Source organism: Trichoplusia ni, chromosome 3 (genome assembly GCF_003590095.1).
Source record: "Trichoplusia ni isolate ovarian cell line Hi5 chromosome 3, tn1, whole genome shotgun sequence".
Taxonomy (NCBI): Eukaryota; Metazoa; Arthropoda; class Insecta; order Lepidoptera; family Noctuidae; genus Trichoplusia; species Trichoplusia ni.
In genome coordinates, this window is record NC_039480.1 from 9,158,172 (window position 1) to 9,173,277 (window position 15,106).

The 15,106-nt window shown below is 34.3% G+C and overlaps 1 protein-coding gene across 1 annotated transcript; it reads left to right on the plus strand.

Annotated features, from left to right (window-relative positions):
• Nucleotides 1-82: 82 nt before the first annotated feature.
• Nucleotides 83-11,328, plus strand: LOC113491801 (peptidyl-prolyl cis-trans isomerase D). Its single transcript, XM_026868966.1, has 8 exons — nucleotides 83-388; nucleotides 4,534-4,671; nucleotides 5,844-5,950; nucleotides 6,143-6,334; nucleotides 6,728-6,847; nucleotides 7,493-7,661; nucleotides 8,881-8,984; nucleotides 9,514-11,328. The coding sequence occupies exons 1-8, from the start codon at nucleotides 304-306 to the stop codon at nucleotides 9,766-9,768; spliced, it is 1,170 nt and encodes a 389-aa protein (XP_026724767.1). The 5' UTR covers nucleotides 83-303; the 3' UTR covers nucleotides 9,769-11,328.
• The last annotated feature ends 3,778 nt before the right edge of the window (nucleotides 11,329-15,106 follow it).

Here is a 15,106-nt window from a genome sequence, read left to right on the forward strand (position 1 = left end):
AATATTTAATTTATTAAAAAAATGTAGGAATATTACTATAACAAAAAAATACCAAGTTCGTGCAATCTGTGCCCGATAAATAGAAAAAAGTTTGACTTGACGTTTTCTTTCGGTTTCATGTCGATAGAACGCCCGACCAACGCCAACATACTTGTTTTAGTTTATTCGTGTTATTTAGGTTTAGGGATTGTTGTATTTAAATGCTCAATTTATTGGTAATTAACGATTATGCCATTAATTATAGTATGAAAATTATTAGTTAGCGTTATTTTTTTTATACAATTGCCTTCGATATTGTGCTCGATGTTGATCAATAATATGAATCCCGACTCCCTTACACAAAGGAACCCGCTGGTTTATATGGATATTTCTATTGACGGAGAGCAAGGTAAGTTTGTATTCATTAAAAAAATATAACTGTTAAAACATAGATTAAGTTTATAAAAATTATGTATATTTAATGTCTCACTAATCATATAATGGGGCGAAGGTTACATATAGAAAATAAACTATTAAATGAAAGGTAATGTTCTCGGATAACTGACAGATAATAACTCTTGCTATATCCATCAAGTGGCTTATGACGGACATTTATTTTTCCACTTATTTATAGAGACAGTAAAGACGTACAAAGTATCATATCGAAATAATATCTAAAACGACAATTGCATTTCATCAGAGCATTTGTATCATCGAGAAATCCAGTAGAAAACGAATTCATTGTTCTATGGATAGGAATGTAAAATGTATCATTTATTAGTGTTCACAAAAAAGTACTTCTGGGGGTTTTTTCTATTATATATTTTATCAGTACTACCTACTTATAATTACACTTAAGTATACTTCTTAAAAACTATTTCTTCTACATCCATAGACTAAAGCATATAGTGTATTATATTTAAGAGTGCTTTTTAAATAGGTTTATGAAATGCTTCAATTTTTTTTTCATATTTATTAAATTATAAAGAGGGGATGCTGGGAGTAATCTTTGGAATAACTGAACTGAAGTAATAAGAGTCAAGTTGCATGTGAGTGTCTGGTTACACATCAACATGTAAAATGCTACCATCTAGGTTAACAAGGATATACATAAAAAGCAAGCCTCATAAATATCATGACATAATTTGTATTTATTTATGTTACTGTTGAAAAGCATAACATTTTTGTTTTCTTTTTTATATCCTTAAAATAATCTTCACTGCATTTGCATAAACATGTGCTTAATAATACTGTTTTCTGCGGCTGGAAGCTTGTTTCTTTGCAAATAGGGATTAAGTGTGACCTAATAAAAAGTTACCTACAATGTATGAGACATTTATTATGTGATTGCAATAACCTTGCTATTGTACAAATGTTATCAAGTTGTCTGTTGATAATATGTGATATGTAGTTAATACTTTAGAGTGTAGGGCACTCTGAGTTAAAACAGTACTGTATTTAATAATAGCATAAAAGCATTGCATTCATTATGACCCGACAGAAACTGGTACAGATAATTATAATTTCTCACCTTTTAAATATGCACATCAGTTTCGAGTCTTCAGGTACCTAAATATCAATAATTGTTTTTTTTTTAAATTTGATATTGAACTGCCTGCTAGTTTTAGTTAGGTTTTTTGTTCAGATTTGACAAATATATTTCTGCTCTGTAGTAAAATTTCCACGCTAATAAAATAACTGTTAAATGTGAATTTACTTTCCTACGATAAACTTCTAGATGCTCGAAAAGGTTAAATGTTTATTGTTGAAAAAAAAAAGGAGATAGTGGGGGTGAGTTAGATCTACTCAACTGTAGCAGGAAGAGCTCATGACCTTGAGCCAATGGGATTGTCTGAAACATTTATCATGTCACATACATAGAGGGCATAGAACATAAGTGGTTAATGGGAGTTGATAATATTCCATTCACCATTGGGTTTCAGATAATGATATTTTTGAAACAATGTTAAAAGACAAAAAGTAAATCAACTGAGAAATCATTAACAATTACCCTACAATACTGTTTATGCATTACCTATGCAACAGAATACCTACAAGTTACAGTTTTGCATTCCAATTACTGTTGCACTGACATTAACATGCTGCATCACAATATGCATGTGTAATTGTTAACATATTACATAAATACTCAATGTCATACATATTCTGTAATCCATTCAAATGAAGTCTGTCTCTGGTTAAAATTATAGCTTCTATTAAATCCACAATATTAAAGTAAAACCATGTGGATAATTCTTGGCTCAGTTGCCAAAAAATTGTTGTGGAAAAGATACAATTTTAAATACTAACTGATTCGTTTGTAAGGCAGAATTTTTGAGGTAAACAGAACCCTTAACAATAACACTCAACAATTAAATAGCCGCTTTGAATAAGAGAGATTTCAATATCAGTTCAGTGGTTCCTGATATGAGATAAGCCCCATAACAACTACCCTCTAATTTGAAATCATATTTATGTACCAGATTTCTGTATAAATAAGTGACAAAAACATAGTTAAAAAAGGTGATGGATTCGTGTTTTCGCAAGATCTCAGGTGTAAATGCAGGACATGGCGTGATTTATTCATGTAGAGGTATTCAGTGATCCAAGGTCAGGACAGCAAATGACGATTGTGAAGTATAATGATGAATATATTGCGTCAATATGTACCTAACTGACCACTTTGTATTTCATTCATAAATTCAAAGTTGAAATTTGTATTCTCTTGATACTGAATGCTGTTGCGATAGAATACATTTTTCTTAAACCGACTTCAAGACGGAGGTTCATAATTTGCTAGAATTTTGTTTGTTACAGAACTTTAGACTGGAGGAACCGATTTTTTATTTTAACTTGAAAAAGCTATCCTTTGAAACCTGTTTTTTTTTAATAAGCTTGGATTACCGCGTAGTTGTGGTTACCACGCAGAGTGGATACCCACGTAGGACAAGCATGCATGCTGGCTGCATGTGGTCCATGAGGGCTTGCCCTGAGTCTAGGTGTTTTTGCGCCTGTGACCTGAATCATACATTGTACAAGTCGTAATTTAGTCTTAGAGTATCGGAGACTTGCCTTGCCTTGGGTTCATTGGATGGGCTTTCTCCATTTCTTTCCTCCGAGAAGAGGCCCGGGGTGTTTTTAGTCGGTGGAAGTCCGACAAATGCGCCCTTAAGCCCTAGACGTTGGTTCAAGTCATTAGCGTTTCAGCCCGGACAAAGGTACACCTGCGGGCGACGAAAGTGTCCGATACCTGATGACAACAATTCGCAACAATTCGCAGAGGATCGCACAAAATAGTATGCGTCGTGATAAAAGCGTCGGGTATCCAAAACTTGTTTACCCTTTGGTTCAAAAATAACCCTTATGGCTTATTATAGTAATAATATAAGTAAGTTCTATCGCTGATCTAGGGTAGTCAAATTATTATCTCCTTTTTATCCTGTTGCTAGGCAAATCTCAGCTGCTATGTCTAAGCGTGTGGCCTATTTTTGCGTATTAGGTAAATGGATCTAGTTGACACAAATAAAACAAAGAGTATGATATCTGGATAGGCTACTTTTCTGATAATTCCGAATTGCTTATTCACTAGTTGTAGGATGCTGTGAATGGCACTGTTGTAAGTACTAAAGAGGTGCACATGATTTAGATTATTGCACTATGTTAAATACAGTACTAATAAATATTCAATTATTTGCTGATACGACAGCACTGTTTATTTGCGCAGAGCTATACTATATCGAGAAATTATTGGATTACAACAAATATAAGTACACCAAAGGTATTACATATGTGAAAGCAAATAACAAAATCAGATGGCTTATTCGCCTGCGCGAGTAGCCGATTGCTACAACCTTATAGATGACCACTCAATGGACTACCGTAAAATGGGGTGAATGGGTCACATGCATTTTGTTACATAAAAATACACACAATTACTTTCGGAAATGCTTGAAAATTTTAATAAAAAAACTATTTCAATCGACCTCTATTCACCCGTACTGTATTAAATATATGAAATACATACTTGTCCTCCGCGGTGATCAATTGAACGTGGCCTAAGTTCTTGTTCTAAGCCTGTGTCTTAGTACTTGTGATTTGAAAGTTTGTGAAAGGAAATGTACAATTTTTGTCAGAGATTGAAATAGTTTACGAATTAGTTTACTTTTCGATTTGTTGTTTGTTTGCTATTTTGGTGTACGTAATACCGCATACCGGTATGACCTACGCTTGAACTCAGGTTACACACGAGTGAACGCATTCGTTACGTTGTTTCTTGGTCACCGTGATCAGCAGAATATAGGAATTACGTTTCACCAGCATCTAATCTTATCTGTAGTTTCACGTTGCCAAAAATAACAAAAATCGAGTCACTTGAAAGTCAAAAAATATTTTGTGAAAACACTCCGTATAGATAAGGCCTAAAGGTCAATGCACTTCACATTTCTTTTAATGAACCTACCTATATTTTATATCTTTTTTTTGTATATTTATATTTTTCTTTGTTCAATTTTGAGTATTGATATATTTATCTGAATTAATTTCGTTTTGTTACAGCTGGCCGAATTGTAATTAAGTTAAGAAATGATATTGTGCCTAAGACAGCGGAAAATTTTCGGGCGTTGTGCACAGGCGAGAAAGGGGTGGGTAGTAATGGGAGACCGTTGCATTATAAGGGCACGAGATTTCATAAAGGTAAGAAAACTGATGGGTTTACGCTTTGGATGTATGTTGTTGCTACTGTTTAAGCGGGAGACTGGATTAAGGCCCAGCGCACAAAGCAGAAGGCGCGGCGGAGCGCAATTGGAGACAGCTATTTAATATAAATATTTACTACCTTGACATACGATCAATATAAGAATAAATTCGCATTTCAAGAAAATGCGTTCTGTCTCTCCTCCAGCGAAGTGCGCTGGGCCTAAAGCACGCGAAGCGTTCGCTTCCACAATGGCTTCCACAAGTCCAGTTTTAGGCGCTCTCATAATACCAAATATAGAACTTGGGCGAGATATTAACCAGCACGTGATCTGATAAAATGCTTGTTCGAGTCTGAGTGTACACGTGTCTTTAATATAGGTTTGTGAAATTCCGCGACACAAGGAGTCTCTAAGTGTGGGAGTAATATTTTTACATAAAAAAACAACTAAAACGACTGCCATCTCACAAGGGTAATAGTTTCAGTACGAGGGCATTATATTAATAGAATATGAATACCTGTAAATTATGATACGAGACGAAACGTAATTGTCCAATTAGAAATGTCTAGGGAGAAATAAATTGAAGCCATATTATGTTAAAGGATAGCTTATGTAAATATGTACATACTATAGAGGTGATATAAGATAGCCGTTTACTTTGTATGTTAAGAAAAACTTATCGTGTATTTTATCGTCTCGGGAGAACTTAATTGTCCACTTATCGTTGGTGTCACATAGGTATAGGTATGCAGCAATAGTTAGAGTAATTATTAAATTGTCTAGTGCATCGTTATCGAGAAAAAGTTAATGAGTCGCTCGATCTTGTTCGTCTTGAGCAATGACGAGTAAATGATTAAAACTCCACATACATTCGTCCTCAATTAATATTAACGGCTTATGTATTTCTTAATATAACTTACGTGCGCCAAATAAATTTGCACTGATATGATACAGCACCAAGATCAAGCCCTGGGGTATACTACAGGTACGCATCTAATGATCTTGTCCCAACCAATTCAATGCACTTATTCCAACGTGCCTTCCTCAAAACTGAGCACGAACAAAAAGTTGCATTTTCGATATGTATTGAGGGCCCATAGCCTTTACACTGCTCTTATCTTGAGTCCCAGAAAAAGAGTGTAAAATTTGAGCGGCATTTTCTTTTCACAGCTGTCACGCAGTTTATGATTCAAGGCGGCGATATCACATGCGATGACGGTAGTGGCGGAGAAAGTATATATGGGCCTATGTTTGAAGATGAAAACTTTCGATTAAAGGTAAGCTAAGAACCTCCCTTCCCAACTCATGTTAAAATGTGTGTCATGTCTGTCATCTCGTTCTTGGTAAAAGGATATATATAATACATCCTTTCAAAAGTTATCAATACCACTTTTGTTTGCGGCTTACCCGTAAAACCGTGCTGGATAGAATTTTCGCTTCTATTATTTTAAATTTAGATGTCTTTTTAGCACGATCCCGGGGTACTGAGCATGGCGAACAGCGGTCGCCCAGATACGAATGGATCTCAGTTCTGTATAACGACAGTGCCGTGTTCGCATCTTGATGGGACCAACGTTGTGTTCGGGGAGGTGTTGGCCGGGCTCGGCATCGTCCGCGAGATACAGAAGTACGGCGAGGGAGAACTATGCCGCCCCACGGTGGTATGTTGGTAATCACCTTGTGTTATGTACCCTGCAACTATATTCATATTACCCTTCACCATCTTATATCTTATCAACAGCTAGAATCTGATAAATTTCTTTTGTATCTTGTATCCTCCTACTGCTATTAGGGACAGTTTTGTAAGATGTTGTGTTTCGCTTAGGTTTTCTCCCCTAGAATCAGGTTGAATGACTCGAAAGTTTCTGAGTATAACTGAATACATTTTAAAGTACCTTCTACGACTTTTATATCTGTTTTCTTAATTTTTTTGTAGATGTATTCTACTATACTGTAATAGTTCATTATCAGATCGTCACTTAACTAAACTTTGGGGATAAATTTCTTTCCCCAATTTCGTGCCATTATCATCAGTCATAACTATAATTGTACAGGCATGCGTAATCGAAGATTGCGGTGAAGTGTTCACCAATGACTGGGACGTGAACTGTCGCGACGGGACCGCTGACAAACTACCCGAATACCCAGAGGATTACTTGGATGAAAATGTTACTGTAAGCATCTTATATTCTAGAAATCTTCTTTTAGAGTAGATGTTAGATTGAGCTGCAGTTGCTGAGCGTGGACAGGTATCAGTGGCATCTTTGAACTGCGTCAAGTTGTTTTCATAAAACTACTATCCTGATAATAGTCAGTGGTAAGATTCCTATAACGTACGCAGCTAAATAGACCCCAAAATTAGATAAGCGACCTTCAAATCTATCTTCTAAAATATATGACTGTCTTTTTGTCGTGACGTTGTGTGCTCGTTATATATTTTTTTGTTACTGTCTTGATATTTTAATTCTATATTTATGTAATTTTTTTAATTGGTTATAGTTTCGTAGGAAATTCTTCAAAATGCTTATATGTTCATAAATGTCATATCATTTTATGGACTCGTGATCATTTTGAACAAAACAATTCTTAAGACACTGTCATTGCTTAACCTCGCTTAGCCTCGTAGAGCAAGAGACATTACTTCAAGTGTAATTGAGTTAATTATTCGATATCTGACTACGACTTTGATTGTTTGACCACAAGACTAAAAATCGATCACACATACGACACATCGGCACAAAGAAAATAAAATTAGCCACTCATTGTACAGATTAGCCCTTCCGAATCTAGCTCTTAACGTTCATTTTGAAATATTTCAGGTAGAACAATTAGTCTCATCGATACGTGAAGTGAAGAGTGCAGGAAACCATCACTTCGGCGAGGGACGGTATAAGGCAGCCGCTAGGAAGTACCGCAAGTGCCTCAGATATTTGGACCACGCCTTTTATAGGATAGAAGAAGTTAAGGATGTCGATATAAGGGAACAATGTGAGTACTGTTACTACCTAGTGGAACTGGTTTGTTCCAGGCTACACCTGTTCATCCTATCAATATACGAAGGAATCAAATAGATATAATATATAGACAAACAGACAAATTTGTATAATTTATAAGCCACCCAAATAAGACCGTTGCAACCTCGATCTTTATTTTTGGTAGGACAGCAATGTCATCTTTGAAAATTTCAACTGTCTACGCTTAACAAACAGGAATGCCTCAGTGGAGTTTCGTTTTTACCCTTTAAGTCTGCAATCCTTAAAATGAAGAACATTGTCTTATTTACCACTTCCAAATATTTTTTTTATGTAGCCTGCTTTTGACTACTGCTGGGCAAAGGCCTCCCCCTTTCTCTTCCACACCTCTCTATTCCGTAAAGGGCAAGATATTTATTTACAAAAAAAAAAATGCTAGAAATAAAGAGAAAATTAATTTTAACATGGCAATATAACTTAATTAAGGTCCATTTTTGCCTGAAATTGATTTTGGCCAGAAATACATTAAAGACTCGACTAAAATTACCTTTTGTACGCCATTATGTCTGCTCACTGATAAGGTCATAGTTGGCTTCTTATATTTCTATTTTTATCACACGAGACTACCGAATATATTTATATTTATGTCAACAGAAAGTTATAGAGGGTTTGCTTTATTTGTGTGTCTATATAAATAAAGTTTACAAAAGAGCTCGTTAACGTAAATCTCTAATACTCTGCAATCAAAACACATTATACACCCACACGATACTTACCTTCGAGAATAAAAGAGAATCTGTTTATATTTAGACCAAAAATTATAGAGAATTTAATCAAAAGTTATATTTATACAACAGACGAATGTTAGGCGTAATGCTTGGCATATTTGATAAATAATTCGTGTAATATTGAAAGATTTTCTAAAAAATATTGGATACGTGTTTTATCTCTTAAACTAAAAGTGAAAGGGAGACAGTGAAATAAAATCTCCTGTGACGTCACTTACCAGTACGTTACCATAAATTGTATTATTATTTTAAGTGCTTTTAATCTTTCTTACTTTTTTATGATGAAATAAAAAATGCGTATTCAATATTTTTGGGAAAACTATTTGACGACACTTCCTAGATGGTTTTAGTCAAATACCCTACCGCAATATACTCATCGTCATAACTAATTACATGTAAAGTAATATTTATTACATTAGCTCTAAAGTCTATATTTTTTGTCTACAGTACAAGATATTAAAACGACATACGTGTTACAATGTTACCTGAATTTGGCGGCGTGCTACATGAAGTTGGAAGATTTCAGATCAAGTGTTCATTTCTGCTCATCGGTAAGTTAATTATTGTTATTAATTTTGTAAACGACTCCCGCGTTTAGAATGTCCTTATCTCGACGATATCTCTCGTATCGCAGGGGTTTCTCAAACATTATGTACACTTGTATTCGGGACAAGCGTAGGTGGATCACATAAATGCTTGCCATACTCGGGGATCGAACCCGTGAGACATCGCGCTCAACGGGATTGGTGTTGTGAACCCAACCATTCACTATCCGCATGTCCGCAGTCAACATGTTTTGGTCGTACAAAGCCATCTCTTGAAGAGAGATATTACACTGTAGTCTGCCGTGTGATTCACGCTGTGCCCTCAAGGCCCAGTGTGATGTCTAAAAAAAGCAAATCAGTATATTGACTTTGAATGTTACTCGGTTAAATGACCTACACGCTACAATTGATTGGTTACGGACTATTTCGTTGAATAATACTACGTAATGTCACGTTACAAATTACCTTAATGGGTTATAAAAAGAGCAGTTTTTATGAAAGATAAATATATTTAAGAGTTTTATTCCATTTTCAGGTACTAGAATTGGATCCACGTAATGAAAAAGCTCTATACAGGCGCGGTCAAGCGAATTTCGCCCTTAAGAACTACGACGACGCTCTCATGGACTTGAAACAAGCGGACAAAGTGTCCCCCAACAACAAGGCAGTGCATAAACTATTAGATGAAGTAAGGTTAACAAATAAGAGTTATAATGACGTACAGAAGCAGCGACTATCAAAATTTTTTCGTGAGCAAAAAGAGACGTTTATCGAGATCGCAGATCACTGAGCTAAGACTGACGGTAGTTATACGTAGGGTTATGTAGACGTTTTTATAACGCTTTGAACGGTCGCCATCCGCGTTGTCAGATGTATACAGTAGTCGGTGCAGCCAATGTAACTTGACACGTCCGAAAACAATTCAATGTTAGTTCAAGCGAGATGCAAGTACATGCTAATGGTGTGTCAGACAGTGAAAACGATTCACAGATATTTTGAGATGTGCCAAGTTACGTCGGTCGACTTGAAAGTGCTTTAAGTTTTGTGAGATTAACAATATAGAACAATGTAGGAAATTTAGTTGCAAAAGCGCCTTTATTACAAAACGGTAAGGTTGGCTTTAATATTCGTTATTAAATCGAGATGAATTAAAGTAGTATTTTCTAACATCTTGTTCGTTTGCTTGTATCCTATTTTAACACGAACAATTCAACAGTTCCTGATGGAATATAGCACGCTAGTGGTCTACGTTAACATTTTTTTTAGTATAATCCGCGTTTATTAATTAAATAATAAAAACTCATGTTTAGATCTTACCACTTCGCGCAAAAATTCTCATCAATGGATTCTATTAAAGTTGGGCACTAATTTTTTTACAAACACTATTATTTAATAAAGAAAAATGAACTCAATAAAATAAGGATTCCTGTAAATTATTGAAATCGCAATCGTTATGTAAGAATTAGGTATTATGATGACAAGTTTTTTCTAATTTATAACATCGGTTTGCTAGTACATTTTTGTACATCAACATGACAATAAATATTTGCGTTTTGCTGCAATCGTTTGTGCAATAATTTTAATTATTATCGATATTGTCACGTTTATGCTTGCTCTGGCAACACTGGAGTCGTTTCCGTTTCGTCCGTTCAAGAGTATTTAGGGAATGTAGATAGCTAAAAAATGTTGCCACATAAGGCAAATTATAGCGTATTATAAAAATGCCGAAGTTTCAACTGTGTATATTTTTACTGGATAATTAATTATTCCATAGTATGTAGTGATATTTTTTATGTAAAATGAACTGAAATACAACCATTACGTTAAGCTCTCATAGTTATGATACTGTAATATTCTTGTTTTAACCATTAATGGGTAAAAAAATATGATAACTACGGAAGAAAATCGTATTAATTTGGTCTCCTTCTAGATTATTTTAAATTAAAGAATCACAAATAGAATGAGGTTTTATCGCTACTCTAAATATTGTGCAGGTTCGCTTTAAGTGACATACAAAATATGTGTTACTGTCTGTGCTATTTACGCCCAGATTATACAATAATAATGAATTGTTGATGATAGGAGTAGTCCAGATATAACGTAAGCGCTGAGGACGAAGATTTTAAATAAATTTGTTCAACGTATGTTTTAAACGCGCCTTCATGTTAGTTTTGATAATTTTTCAACACTTTTAAATTAACATTTTTTATTAATATGTTATGTAACATAATTTTGATAATAATAGCCCCTAGCTTATCTCTTTAAACTTTCTTTATTTATATTAGACGTTTTAGTAATTACACATCAGAGAAAAATACTCAACTCATTCAAAGTTTCTGGACACCGAAAATAATAATTATATTCGACAATATTTATGTAAATTTGTTGTTGTCATTTTAGTTCTACAACATTAGAAACTGAAGCTAAAATCTAGTAAATTATTACTTGTTTGCTTTGCGAATCAATCGTGCATATTGATAGAATGGCAATCTGTCATTATGTATGTCAATATGTATAGTTACCGTCTCGGATCTTGAGCGCTCGGCGGAAGAGTGGGGATCGCTTTGCGCATAGTAAAATAAAACGCCAATCAATTGTGCGTACTCGTCGTCTGACAGTGCATGCAACTGCAGCAAACAACGAATTTCAACCAATCCCTCATGACGGCTATGACGCGATGCGCTGCGGGACAATCACTGCACTTTAGTCCGCCCCGCGCCTCACTTCATACCGCAAAAGAGACACAAAAAATCACTTCTGTGCAGGTGAAGGTCAGCGCTCAAGATCCGCGCCGGTAACTATACTTTATTAAAAACTCGAATGTTTGTTTAATCGCGGTATTGTCAGTACATACCTTGCCATGGCTTGATATCATCACGCTACGATCAATAGATATGTAGTGATAACCTTGTAGTTTATATATATATACTGCTGTTTCACTCCAATCTTTTGGGTTATATGTAGTATAAATATGAAATTTATTTTAAGATTTGCCCAAAATACGCCCTTCTTACATAATAACATTGTTCAATCAACATACATTTGTAAATTTAATTTGTTACCTAACAAATCGTATTTTATTGTTAATTTTTATATTCCTACTACAGTAACACATCACACGAGAACAAACTTAGGATAAATCACAAGTTTTGTATTGTTTTACAATTACTACAATTGCTTTAAGCGTGGCAATTAACTGTATGTTACAGTTGAGTCTTGAATGTTAAAGGCGATACAAATTCAAGCAACAGAATTTGGTAAAAAAATCAGATTGACAAAGTGACAGTATTTTTTTGTAACATAGGACTTGGTGTTAACATGTCATACTTGTTTTGTCACAATAGCACTTCTGAACATTCGTTATGTAGACTTAAAATGAAATGGTCTATGGAATATAAGTAACGTATGTCGAGATTGAGTATCATGTTGTTTTCATTGACTTCAAAAGAGTTTAAAAGCAACACCTGCAATTACGAAATTTATTAAGAAAAGTTTAAAGCAATTATTCTTAGAGTATTTTTTTTTAAACGAAAATGGATAGTCAGCTTTGTAAACATGCTCTGCATAACATTTTATTCTATTGAACCGCCAATGACTTACCAATTACAATGTTATTTCAAAACAGAATCATCAACTTTGCATTATGAAGGTTACCTTTTGGTACAGAATGTACAGCGCTTATAATAATTGAAGAAGTGATGTTAAATTATGTAGTTATAAGATTTGATATTAGTACATTATAAAAAACTTTTCGAATTGCTCTTTTGCAATGTGAAAACTAAGAAAATGATTCCCTTGATTTACGGGCCAGTTTATCTGAGCCTAAAACGCGTTTAGCGCTTTTGTGTATTAAATTTTGCATTTAAGCGAATCTGCTTTGTTGTATGTATTTAGCGCGCAATTAAATATTCAAATTGTAACTTCATTTAGTAAACCTGCTTATTGTAATATTCGTTATTAGCACGTATTATTAATTGGTATTATACGAGACAGGGTGGAATTTCAAACTTATACCTTTTGTATGATGTTTCCGAATGAATGCCATCAGTTGTTAAAAAAACAGACATGAGATTTCAGGATACAGATTTTTTTATTACTTTTTATGGTACTCAAATATAAATTGCGAAGCTTACGAGACCATATGAACGGACATTTAATATTTTCAAACACTCATGACTCGTGGCATAGTAACCATACTGCTACACTGATTTGCGGAAAGGTTGGAGCCGAATTACGAACGGTTAAACTTGTTAATGTTCTAAAAAAAGAGATGGTGCTATCTCTCACTATACATTTGAATTTTTACCGTATGAGAAAACTTAAGAAAATACCATTTTTAAACATAAAATTATCAGTGTTCGTTTCCGTCTACGCGGGGCTGGGCGGATGTGAGAGGAGCGGTACGTGAATTCACTCATTAACTTCAACAAAAAGCATTCTGAAAAAAAAAATAGAAATTGTTAGCGATTTACAGTCCGTTCCTCACCACTCTGCTCAGCTACCACCGAACTAGTTACCGTGTTATAGGCCTTTAGTAAGCGAGGTAAAGCAAATATTCTACTACTGTATTCTTGGAGAGTACCTACGCATCGTCAATTCAATGACATTTAGGTTGTTACCAATCCATAAAATTGATGTCTCGTGATAGAAACGGTTGGTAGTGAAAAACGATAAATCAACTTGTGATCGATTCTATAACATTGATTCAGGGGTTCCCACTAAAAGTGTATCTGTTTTGTTTAGCTTATTTGTACGAACCATACTCAAGACCAGTGTCTTTCGTTTCGTACATGACCGGTTTTTCATCATGCATAAATTGTGATCCTTAATTACAAGAATGCTATAACAGTTGTCCCTGAACAAGAAAAGTTTGGGAACGTCTGTAATCAATAGATAATGGTGCGGTAACAATGTAACTATACTATACAGCTATTTGTACCAATATGTACGTAATAAAAAAATAAAAAAACTATTCCTAATATTAATAAACTGTGTTTTAATAAAATTTGGGTCTGAATGTTTAGCTTTCAAATATTTTGTTTTGTTTATATAAAATACCTATAAAGTAATATGCATCATAATATATTTTATGTATAAAGTTGGATATATAATGCTCATAGTGGAAATATCGAATATTACTGTAAAAGTGACCAGTGTACTTTGTAAAGAAACATTTATTATTTAAGTTTCAGTGTTTTCACTTATTGAGATATCTTCACGCAAGGCCTTGGCTGAGAAGCCGAGGTGTGCTGTGATGACTCATCGAACAAAAATAGAACCTGTAGAGACTTGGGAAAAAGGACAGAAATGTCTGAAGAAAATAATTATTGTTTCGCTTGATATCTTCTCAGTTTTGGTCTATGAGCTTGTCTAAGATTTACTTCTGGTAATTAAAGTTCTATTCGTTATGAAAGGCAATCTTGTTTGGCGACTCTACAAAAAAAGTTATTGTGGTCTGTGAAAAGTTTGGTCTCGTGTTGCTTCGCTTGTAGTTCCGTTCTGTTTGAATAAAAAATTGTTCTTGTTTGTTCTTATTGTATTAAAAAATGTCCATATTGTCGTTTGATTGTTGTTTCTTTTGGTGTCGTGTCGAACGCAACGTTGTCAATAGTGTGAAGTGTTGCTAAAATAAATATAGCACTGAAAATCTTGTTGTTTGAAGTATTAACTGGCCTCAAAAATATTATAATTTATCGTTTCGTACTTTCGTTTCGATGGTCGTTGGTCTTTTTATTCGTTTGTTTTTGCCGTGAATGTTTCCTGATTGGAAATTCCGCTAAAAAGAGTCAATACAATTTTGTAGAAATGAAAGAAAAAGCTAGAAAAACAATTTTTAGGTACTTCGTTAGACATTTTTTTCCACTAACTAAAAAAGACTAAAAACTAAAAAAGCCTGCAGTTACTACCAAAAAATTATCTAAAAACGGGTAACATCTTAATTACACTTTTTTTACAAAAAAATATATCTTCCTTCTTTTGTCCCTAGTATTCTTAATATAGTAAAAAGCACCGATGTTCTTTTACCTTCTATTCGTCGTACTGTCCTTTCTATGGTTTCGGTAGTTTCTGCCGTCTGTTTTCTGTCTCTTTCTCGTTCTTTGCTTTTTTGTCGTACTGCAATTGGTACA

Bases quoted from the DNA above. Each gene is read 5' to 3' on its own strand.
- LOC113491801 (XM_026868966.1), top strand. From the start codon at position 304: ATGTTGATCAATAATATGAATCCCGACTCCCTTACACAAAGGAACCCG. The intron at 389-4,533 runs GTAAGTTTGTAT...GTTTTGTTACAG, and splicing joins TTCTATTGACGGAGAGCAAG to CTGGCCGAATTGTAATTAAG. The intron at 6,335-6,727 runs GTATGTTGGTAA...ATAATTGTACAG, and splicing joins AACTATGCCGCCCCACGGTG to GCATGCGTAATCGAAGATTG.